This window comes from Fukomys damarensis, unplaced genomic scaffold (genome assembly GCF_012274545.1).
Source record: "Fukomys damarensis isolate Sample0158 unplaced genomic scaffold, DMR_v1.0_HiC HiC_scaffold_35, whole genome shotgun sequence".
Taxonomy (NCBI): domain Eukaryota; kingdom Metazoa; phylum Chordata; class Mammalia; order Rodentia; family Bathyergidae; genus Fukomys; species Fukomys damarensis.
Window position 1 is genome coordinate 325,207 of NW_022900947.1, and position 10,391 is coordinate 335,597.

At 58.9% G+C, this 10,391-nt stretch overlaps 1 protein-coding gene across 8 annotated transcripts; it reads right to left on the minus strand.

The window, feature by feature from the left end:
• Window positions 1-2,364: 2,364 nt before the first annotated feature.
• Slc49a3 (solute carrier family 49 member 3) lies at window positions 2,365-9,501 on the minus strand. 8 transcript variants are annotated; one of them, XM_010641636.3, is made up of 10 exons: window positions 9,086-9,501; window positions 7,104-7,262; window positions 6,665-6,878; window positions 6,421-6,497; window positions 5,813-5,950; window positions 5,616-5,732; window positions 5,170-5,322; window positions 4,886-5,043; window positions 4,670-4,779; window positions 2,365-4,171 (listed from the first exon to the last, which is right to left on the minus strand). In XM_010641636.3, the coding sequence occupies exons 1-10, from the start codon at window positions 9,308-9,310 to the stop codon at window positions 3,930-3,932; spliced, it is 1,593 nt and encodes a 530-aa protein (XP_010639938.3). In that variant the 5' UTR covers window positions 9,311-9,501; the 3' UTR covers window positions 2,365-3,929. The 8 variants fall into 8 exon arrangements, with proteins under 8 accessions (XP_010639938.3, XP_033614790.1, XP_033614788.1 ...); XM_033758899.1 differs by lacking the exon at window positions 6,665-6,878; XM_033758897.1 differs by lacking the exon at window positions 9,086-9,501 and having other exon boundaries at window positions 7,104-8,625.
• Between the last annotated feature and the right edge of the window lie 890 nt (window positions 9,502-10,391).

A 10,391-nucleotide genomic window follows, 5' to 3' on the forward strand; every position in this document is an offset into this window, starting at 1 on the left:
AAAAAAAAAAAAAAAAAATCCCAGATGCCCAGAACAAACCCACCATGGCATTCCTGTGCCCTGGAGGCCTCCAGGGCCACACAAAGTGAGATGATCTTAAGTCCTTGCTCTGCCAGAGATCACGGTGCTCCCCCTTGCACCTGGGCTCAGTGACAGCACAGTTCCTGGGACCCGCCAGCACTAAGTGGAGTTCCCCCATCATCTGAGTTAAGGCTCTCAAACCATGGGGTAGCACTAAGGGCCCTCCAGCAGTCTTGGATTCTCAGCCTTGGTGCTCCTGCCTCAGGCCAGCAGGAAGACCAAGAAGGAAGGTGGTACCCTGCTTGCCCAGTGGGCATCCTCTAACATTTTCTCCAACTTTGAGCACACCCAGATCCAGTAGTTCAAAGTGAGTCCCTTTCCCACCAGGAGCCCCCGACCCAACATAGACCCGTGGCCACCTGTCCCCAAGCCAGGAGGCAGAGGCAGAGCCAGCCAGCCACAGTGCTATGGACCTGCCTGTTTCTAGGCATTCGTGCTCATGGATCAGAACCAGGACAGCTTCGTGGACAAGGAGGACCTGAAGGACACCTACACCTCCCTTGGTGGGTGTGGGCAGGAGGTAGAGTGGACATCCACCCCAATGTCCTTGCTCTTTCTCTGCCAAGCAAGGGCACTTGCCCCAAAGGCACTGAGGAGTGTTTTGCCTCCTCAAGGAGAGAGACCTGCCCCAGGTTCTCTAGAGCTGGTGGGGTGTCAGGTGGACAGGACCAGTGGGCCAGCCCAAGCATGTGTGCCTGGGATAGGCTTATGAAGCTGGGGGAGGGTGTAGGGGCTTGTCAGTCCTTCAGAGCCCGGGAGTCCCTTCTGCCCTCTCAAGTAACCCCTGCCTCACTCCTTCCTGCCCTGCCCTGGGAACTGGGAGGTTCCCTGGTTTCCTGCCCTGGTTTCTCCCCAGGGTTAGGGTCCAGGGTGAATGCCCTCCCTCCATGGCCTCCCTTACACCTGAGCATGGAAAGCAGCAACCCCTAGCCTCGCCCTGCTCTGTGCCTCCCCTCCAGGTTGGAGAAGGGGACCCCTCCCTAACCACACCTCACACCCCAGGGCTGAGGACCTGCCCCATGGGATCATGTGGCAGTCAACAGAGGGGGCAGGGGTGACATTTCTGCCCCGTGACACCACAACCCACCCCTCTGCAACAGGCAAAACCAACATCAAGGATGACAAGCTGGATGCCATGCTCAAGGAGGCCTGGACCCATCAACTTTATCATGTTCCTCAACCTGTTTGGGGAGAAACTATCAGTGAGACCCCTGAGACCCCTGTGTTCCTTAGGGTTAGCACCTAACACCTAAAAATCTAGACACTTAGGCAAAAAAGCACTCCCCTCAAAAAATGCCTGGGGGTAATCCTGAAAAGTCCTGAGCTCCAAAACTCACCTCCCAGCTGCCAGCACTGGGTGGCCTCTGTTCCACACTCTCAGACCTCTGGCCCCCAGCACACATAGAAATGACAGGAGGCCCCCAGAAGTGGACAGTGGTCTGGAGCCCCGGGTGGATGGCACTCTGAGGCCTCCCTGCCGCAGGCACAGACGTGGAGGAGACCATCTTAAATGCCTTCAAAATACTGGACCCGGAAGGCAAAGGCAGCTTCCTCAAGAGCTACCGACCATAGGGCAGCATACACGGGATTTCACGAGGAGATACAGGTTCTCTGAAAGGTGGGAGCAGGTTCGGCGATGACAGTCAGACAAAAGCACTCAACACCGAGGTGAAGTTTGCCAATGCTGCTGCAATTTTATTTCTAACTCCAGGTGTTTATATACTAGTTTCAAGGGCACATCACAAGAGTGATTCCAGTCACAGGCAGGCATAAGATAGACAATAGTACTGTAAAAATTAAGACCACAAGGTCAAGGTAAGACCACACCTATATACCATCACAAAAGCTAAGACCATTAAGTCAAGGTAAGACCACACCTATATACCATCACAAAAGCTAAGACCATTGAGTCAAGGTAAGACCACACCTATACGCAGTCAGAAGGGGGGAAGTTTGTAAGACAAAGGACTGGCTTTAGCATGTCACCTTCAGGTTCACCTTCAGGACTTCACAGTCCGGGGCTCAGGGTCAGCACTTTGGCCGCCCATCCTCTTGTGCCTCAATATCTCCACATCTCTAGGAACATCTAATTGTTCCTAACCTTTCTTGGGCCCAGAATACAATTCTACAGATAATGAACAAATAGTAATAAAGACAAAATAGAACAGAATTATAGATGAACCCAATGTCCCCAAACTGCAGGCAGAGAGGCCAGCTATTCTCTTCACGGCTGACTTTGCATGCGGTGTGTGCCAAGGACCTCCAGGAGGCTTAACCCCGTGGGGACGATACCTCTGGTCTGGTTTCTGCCAGGTGACCGGCATTGTCACGCAGACTCTACTGGCGTGGTCGTGGCACTCAAGGAGTAGCGAGCGTGGGTTTCCTCGGGGCCCCACCCCAGGGTGTGAAGAGCGTGCAACCCAGACAGGAGCAGGGCCAGCCCACACCTATCCTTCAGGGGCCATTCAGAGACCGAGAGCCCAGTCCTTGGGTACCAGGGGGAGGCCACCCGTGCTTTCTTAGGGACCTGGGATCATGGTTCATCCCAGTACTGCTCCATCCTCAGCTGGTTATGGAGTGTGGTTTGTGGGGTGTGTGCCCTCAGATGAGGTGCAGGAAGGGAATATTCCAGCAGCCTCTGCCCCCATCAGCTGCTCCCAAGGCTAGGCCTTCAAGTATCAACAGGCTCTGGTGACCACTGGGCACCCAGGACTGCAGTGGAGGTGGGGTTCAGACCCACAGGGGAGTCAGGGCGGGCACTCAGCAGTCTCCTCGTCCTTCCTTCCTCAGCATCAAAGGGCTGCTGATGTCCCAAATTGGCAAGATGACCGCAACTGAAATGCCTGCACCCTACTGCACCCTCCCAGCCTCTGCAGACCAAGCATGGTGGGGGCAACCCTGAGTCAGTCTGAGAGTGTCGCAGTGCCACCAGTGCAGGACAGGGGGCACTCTTACAGGCTTGGGGGACTCTCCTGGAGGGACAGAGCTGGCTGGGAGCACTCAAATCAGAACAGAAAGTACTCAGTCCTTTGTGGGCTCACAGCAAGGCTGTCTGAACCCCAGCCCAAAATCCACAACTCCAAGCCAGTGCCACCTGGGACCCCTGCACACTTCACAGAACCCAAAGGCTGGAACTGGACACCTTGGCACCCCTGATCCCTGAGATGGGAAGGGAACTAGAGACCTGGTGGCCTGAGGTCCTGGGTCTGCAGGCCCCACCCCACCCTACCCTACCCTCAACCCTCCCTGCTGCTCTGCCCCACTCCGCCCCACTCTGGTCCCAGCCCTGCAGTCCTGCCCACACCCCCCAGAAACACTACCAGTAGTGGCTCCGGTCCAGGAATCTGTATTTGGGCATGGACTGACCTGACCTACTGCTCCAGGTGGATCTGTTGCTGTTCACCTCTGAGGAGGCAGCGGGCAACATGGACTACAAGGTGCTGAGTTACATGCTCACCCACGAGAGGAGGAGTGATCCTGGCCAGGCTGTGCTGGCTCAATGAACACGGACCCAAGACCCACCTGTGCCTGTCCATTATACTGCAGGGGCCTGGGCACCCACGAGGGACAGCTGGGAGGTGGCTGGGCTCCTACTGGGTGGCCCCTCACCTGTACATGCCACTGGCCCACCCAACCTACCCAGATCCCCACCTCCTACAGGCGCCATCACACTGCCCTCCTGACCGCGCCACCTGGGCCAGGCCTGGTCAGGGTCCACGCAGCAGGGTTCTCTGGGCTATAGCCAAGGTCCATCTGGGGCCACAAGGCCATCCTGCCTTGCCTAGGATGCCCAGGACCTGAGGCAGTCCCTCCTGTCAGCTCATGGGCTGCAAGCCAAAGTTCTTCCTTCACACATGTCCCTGGTCACAGTCCTGGAGAGTCTGGGGGGCTTCCAGGGGAGCTGGCAAGGCAGGAACTTCCTGGGGAGCTTCCTGGGGAGCCTCAGGGGGTGGCTTTGGAGTTAGGCTTGGAGTCCTGGGTGCAGGGAGCCCTTCTGACTCAGCCTGCAGGCGCCGGTATGGGGTGTGAAAGAAGAGCACCAAGGCACAGGTGAAGAGGGCGCACAGACCAGCCAGCAGCAGCAGGGACACTGTGGACACAAGCATAGCTCTGTTCTCAGCAGTCACAGCAGTGCCAGCCCAGCCTGTGTGGCCTTGATGGCAGAGCCCCTTAAGTTCCAAGCCAGCTGCACACTAACCCTGACGACCACAGAGCCGTCTGCGACAGCCCCACTCCCAGCCCCAATGGCTGGGATGTGTATAGCCCCAGTACCCCAGACATGAGTGTGCAGGGCCCACCATGACACCAGCTCACTCCCAGCTGCCCTCAAGTCTCTCTGTTTCTCCTTCCCTGGTATTAAGAGCTCACCTAAGGGGCACTGAGACTGGGCTTTCCCCCAATCTCTAGGCTGCACCCAACCAGCTGAGCCCAGAGCTCTTTGAACCCACCAGGAACCCACCCATCAAGGAGGAGAAAGTCACCTCTAAAAGACAGGCTAGGTGTTTAGGGGCGGTCTTCCCAGACTGACCTGGGACTGGCTCCTTACATCCTTGGCTTGACCCTCTAGGGGCCTGGGATGGACACTCACCTGTCCAGTCCAGTGAGTCCTTGCCATGCTGGCAGGTGGAGAAGGATGGCTCTGTGCGTGGCACTGTCAGCACTGTCAACAGCACCATGATAAGCATGCCCTCGGCCTGCCTGAACACACACAGCCCTCAGTCCAGGAGCCAGCACCACACAGCCTCAGAGCAGGATACTGTGCTCAGAATGGGGGCCCAGGCCCGGAGGGTGAGAGAACACTCACCCCAGCACGAAGACCAGGCCCGTGGCAGCTCCCTCACCCACAGGGAAGGAGCACTCAACTGCCAGCTCCATGGCCACGGGTGCCACTGCAAAGCCGAAGAGCCCAAGTAGGGAGCAGATGGCAGCTAGTGCGATGGCCTGTCCCTGCAGCTGGGCCACCTGCGGGGGAGAGACAGTGTGGGCATCAGTCAGATGGGGCCTCCTGCAGGCAGAGGCCAGGCCAACCCCTGCCTGGCACCCCTCCCCTCTACCCCGCAAGGTGGTCTCGGTTCTAGGGACTCTCACCAAGGAAAAGGCCACACAGGCCAAGGAGGCCAAGCAGAGTCCTATCTTGGTAGCCTCAGTGAAATGCTTGGTCCGATCCACGTACAGGCCAAGAATCAGTGCTCCCAGGATCCCAAACACAATGAAGAGAGCCCCACAAAGGCCTGAAAATTCCTGGAGGAGGGAGGAAAGGCTGCAAACATCTTGGGGCAGGGAGCAGCCATGCTGGTGTAGGGCCCAAGGCCAGGAACCGTGGCACCTGCTGCAGGAAGGGCTGGACCCTAGGGCCAATGTGCCTCAAACCACAGGCAGAGGGCCAGAGGGAAGAGGGCAGAGGTGTGGAGACCATGACCCAGGTACATGTAAGTGGCCACCACCTCCATGGTCTCCATGAGGCATGGACATTGAACTAGGGGACAAGGCAATCTCAGCAGAGACAGTCCCTCCCAGGCAGAGATGGCACTCACATTGGAGTAGCCACTGGCACAGAGGATCTGCTCCAGGAGGGCTGAGAAGCTGGAGAAGACTCCGATGCCACCCCCAAAGCACACAGCCAGGATGATGTAAGCTTTGTTCCGCAGGAGCTGGAGGAAAGGTGCCATTCAGTCCAGGAGCTGGGGCTTCTGGCTACAGCTCTTCCCCCCAACCACAGCCAAGCACCCACCAGCCAAAGCCCGGGGAGAAACTTCTCTGAGGTGGAGCTGGCCGCTCCAGTGGAGGGTGGGGTGGGAGGCACACCCTCCCAGATACAGGCACTGGAGAGCAGGCAGGCAAGGCTGGCAGGGATGATGTAGACGCCAAGCTGGGGAGAGAGGGTGGGGTCACAGAGGCCACGTGGACACATGACCCCTGTGTGCCTCAGCCCTGCTCGGCCCTCCATAGCTGCATGTTGCCTTCATCGACCCCATGGCCTGTGGTGGGCTGCACCACCCCACTCTTACCTTCACCAGGGGGCTACATGCAAAGCCCCAGCTTTCAGCCCAATTCAGCCACCTGATGGCCACCTGAACATCCATGTAAGTAGGCCATGCTAACAAACTCAGCTATGTCATACAGGTGTCCATTCACACACGTGTACACACAAACCAAAACCTGCATGCAAATACATACACACACACACACACACACACACACAGCACATGTGTATAAAAGCCAAAGATAGGCACATTCAACATGTGCTCAGCACACAGTTATACACACCACATGCACCATGCATATATGTAGGACCCACAGCATGGGCACCACACATGTGCACCTTTTGAGTTCCCTCACCATCAAGGGGATGTCCTCTCCCTTCTTCACCAGGGCAGGTGACAGCAGGTTGGCCACAAGGATGCCCAGGGGATTTGCTGGGTGGACAGATGGGCAAAGAAATGCGTCAGCCAAGCTGTGGCCAGTACTCATCTCCAGCCCCCAGGGAAACCTTCCTGGATGATGCCTTGGCCTTGGCCACGGAGCTCCAAGTGAAGGCCCCGAGCTGAGCACAAGCTGGCGAGGGCCTCCCCACAAGACTCACACATGGTGGCAATCATGTTGGCTGTGGCTCTCTGGTGCTCTGGGAACCACAAGGCAGCCAGTTTTGCCGGAGAGAAGATGACCAGGGTCTGGGCCAGGGCACAGAGGCTCTGGCCAGCCATGAAGAAGGCAAATGGGCTGGGGATCCCAACAGCCACGCAGGGCAAGGCACGCAGAGCACTCCCCACAAAGTTCAGCCACGAGCCCAGGATGGTCTGCAGGGACAGTCCAAAGGCTGCTGGCCAGCCCTGGAGCCCCTGGGTGCCCACCCCAGCCCCTAAGGGACACCAACTTCCAGCCACCCCCACTGCCCGACAGCTCTGCTGGGGCTCTGAACAATGGAGCTGGTAGACCCTGGTCAGTGCAAGAGATCATAGCTCCCAAATCCACACACAGGGCCCACCAGCCCCAAAGCAGGCTGGGGGCAGGGTCTGACTTACTGCTGCACGGAGCCCCACAAAGTCCAGGACCCAGATGGCTGCTATGCCACCGGGGATGGCCACCACAAAGTAGATGAGTGACAGCCAGTTGACCTGCTCCGTGGACAGGAGGAAGTGCTGGGCAATGGCATCTGCCACAGGTGCAAAGCTGAGCCACAGCTGTGGAGACAGGCAGGCGTCAGCCAGGGCCACAGATGCCACCGCCAGCTCCGCCCTGCTGCCCGACCTGGCGAGCCTAAGGGGACAGTGTGGGTAGCCCTGCGAGGGCTGTGGGGACTCTCCCAGGCCCAGCACGGCCTCTGGGTCTTCCCGCCTGAGACCAACTCTGCCCTGTCGCTCTTGGGAGAGCATCAGGCAGAGGACCAGCCTGGAGGCAGACACGGAGCAGCCTGAGGGCTGTATGCAGCGCATCCACCACGTGGGAGGACAAAGGCAAGAGGTGTGGAGGTCCCACGTGTGAGGGAGGCACTTGCAGCATTGTCGAGGGCCAATGAGGGGTCTAACAGGCCAAGGACAGAGCTGAAGGGACAGTAGAGCTCAGCCAGGATGCTGGGAGTCAGTGGCACCTATGCCTGTGTGTGAACCGGTGATGAGCAGCTGGGCTGTGCGCTGGCCCTACCTTCAGATCTGAGTTGCGCAGGTGAGGCCTCCAGCCTGAGGCGGGATCAAGTACCAGGTGCAACCCACAGAGCCCAAGTAGCAGAGGGTAGGGGAAGCCAAAGGAGGAGCCATCAGGCTCAGTGCTGGAGGGAGGAGGCAGCTGGTGGCTTAGTGTGTCAGGAAGCACACTTCCTCATCCAAGCCTCTCCAGAGCTGCCTCAGAGGCAGAGCAGCAAGATCAGGCTTCCCCACCACAGACACTCACATGGAAGGGAGCTTGGGTAATGATGCCTTCTCTTCCTTTGCCCTCAGATTTCTCCGGGCCCAGGCCGCACTTTTGCAGGCCAAGCCCAGCACAGGAGGTATGGTCTGTGTACACAGCCCGCTCCCCAAACCAAACTCAGCCAGCCTTCCATCAGCCTCACAGCTCTGTCCTTGTCCACCCTGAGCTGTGGCCATGGGTGGGCGGGGCAGAGATTTATCTAAAAGCAGCAGGCAACAAGGGTGCAGAGGACAATCAGATTCCTCCAGCAAGCACCCAGCCTTGACCAGCACACCCCTTCTTGCGAAGTGGGTGGGCAGACTCCCATCAGAATTCTGGGTGTCTCCCATCCTCACCCCAGTCATCCTCTCACAGCATAGCAGTCCCGGTCCCAGCTACAGGCGAGGAAGTGTGGGGGCTATGGGAGCCTCCTGCTCACGGATGGGACCCAGGCTGGGATCAGCACAGCTCTAGGTCAGAGCTAGACTTTTCTATAACAGCAGGACCCCACCCAAATTCCCAGGAACTTCCCGGAGGCCAAGGAGACCCAGCCTCAGGTGACCCACCCAAAGCCAGTTACTCACCCTCAGACTCTGCACACCAAGTCCTGAACCAAGCCAAGTCCTGGCTCAACCTGACGGGCAGTACAGCAGAGAAATTCCCGGAGTTGCTGCAGCACCAGACCCCAGGGGAAAAGGCCCTGAATGCCCACTGGGCTTCCCACTTGGGCCAAGCCTGGACTCCAGCCCCACATAGCCTCAGCTTCCTGGCCAGCCCACAGGTCGCCTGAGCTGCAGGTCTCCTGCCTGTTCTAGAGGCCACACCTTCCTCACTCCCGGCAGGGTCCTGCACTCACATGGGGAGATGTGGTGGCAGCCTGGGAGAGGAGATGTTCCAGTGACCACAGGTTGGAAGCCCCCATGGCAGCGAGCCCTGCAAGTTACCCTGAGTCTGGGGGTGGGGGGAAGGGCGTCCCCTGAAGTGTGCCGAGGTGCTATGGTCCCTGTCCAAGAGCACAGAAGTCTAGCCTGGCTCTGGGGCAGGGCAGTGGGTCCAATGGGCTGAGGAACGGGGATCCCAGGCCCGGACAGGCCCTTCCCTTTCCCCTCGGGGGCCATACCATGGCATTGGAGCAGCTCAGTAGGCTGACGGCCAGCAGGAAGAGCCAGCGCCGCGCATAGGTGCGAAGAGTCCCCGGCCCGTCCCCGGGGTGCACTGCTGTCATCGGCCCGTCCGTGGAGTACACTGCTGACCTCCGCTGGTCTCCTGGCATCCCTGGCCCGTCCCCGGGGTCCCCCCCCAGTCCCTCGCCGGTCTCCTCTGTCCCGCGCAGTCTCCGCGCCATTCCCGAGTTCCCCTGCAGTCCCCAGCCCTTCTCCCTCTGTCATCAGCCCGTCCCTGGCGAACCCCTCCGTCATGGGTCAAGCCCAGCAATCCCACACCACCTCCGGCCCGCTTCCCCAAGTCCCGGCCTTCTGACCCGAGAGCTCGCCCCGTTCTGCTTTAAGGGCGCAGCGCGGAAGTGGGCGGGACCTGGAGAGCAGAGGCGGGACAATCGAGTCGGTCTAGCCCCCTCCAAACCCGAGAGTGTTGACGCGTCGGTAGGCGGGGCAGTGGGTGGAGTCCCAACCTTAAAACCTCGAGGGTCTGAGGCTGAACTGCAGACCCTGCTGTAGGCCCAGTAGGGGATAATGTCCCCTCCCGCAGGGGACACAGCTGAGTGGGGGCCGCGGGGATGCGTGTAAGAAAAGGGGCCTAAAGTCATTCTGCCTTAGCAGAGTCTGCGTTCTTGAAAGGACCCCAAATTCCTGAGGTCCCAGCAAGTCGCAGGGAGGGGCTGGCCTGGAATAGGAGGCTGCAGTCAGTTTGCAGACAACCAGCCAGACTTGCTCCGGGAAGGCGAGAACTGGGGTGGGGTCCCGCGGAAGATGGGGGCAGGACCTCTACACACATACACGTACACACACCCCACACACAATCTGGTGTCCCCTGAGAAACTCCCTGAGCAGAGGGGCAGGTACCGTTATGTCAGTTCAGGTGGAAGCAGCAGAAAAGGGGAGTCTTGTGCCCCTGGGCCTGCCAGGGGTGGGGACTTCCTGGTCAGGGGTAGGGATAGGAGTTTCTCCAGCCAGGAGACCTCCTGCCCTCTTGCCTTGCATCCTGTGGCCTGGCCCTCTATATTACTCCTGCTCTCTGTCCTAAGGCCGGACACTTGTCAGATTATCACTGTGCAGACTTCAGCATGTGTGCACGTTCTTGCAGGGTATAGTGGACCTGCAAGATGAAATCATCCACCACAGATCCCTCTCTGAGGACCCCTCACAGCCTTCCTCCACGGCCAGGTGCTGTCTTTGTTTTCAGACTGGGTTACCCCCAGCCCACCTGGCAGATGGGAAGGGGCCATATGGGTTTCAGTGTTGAGGAAC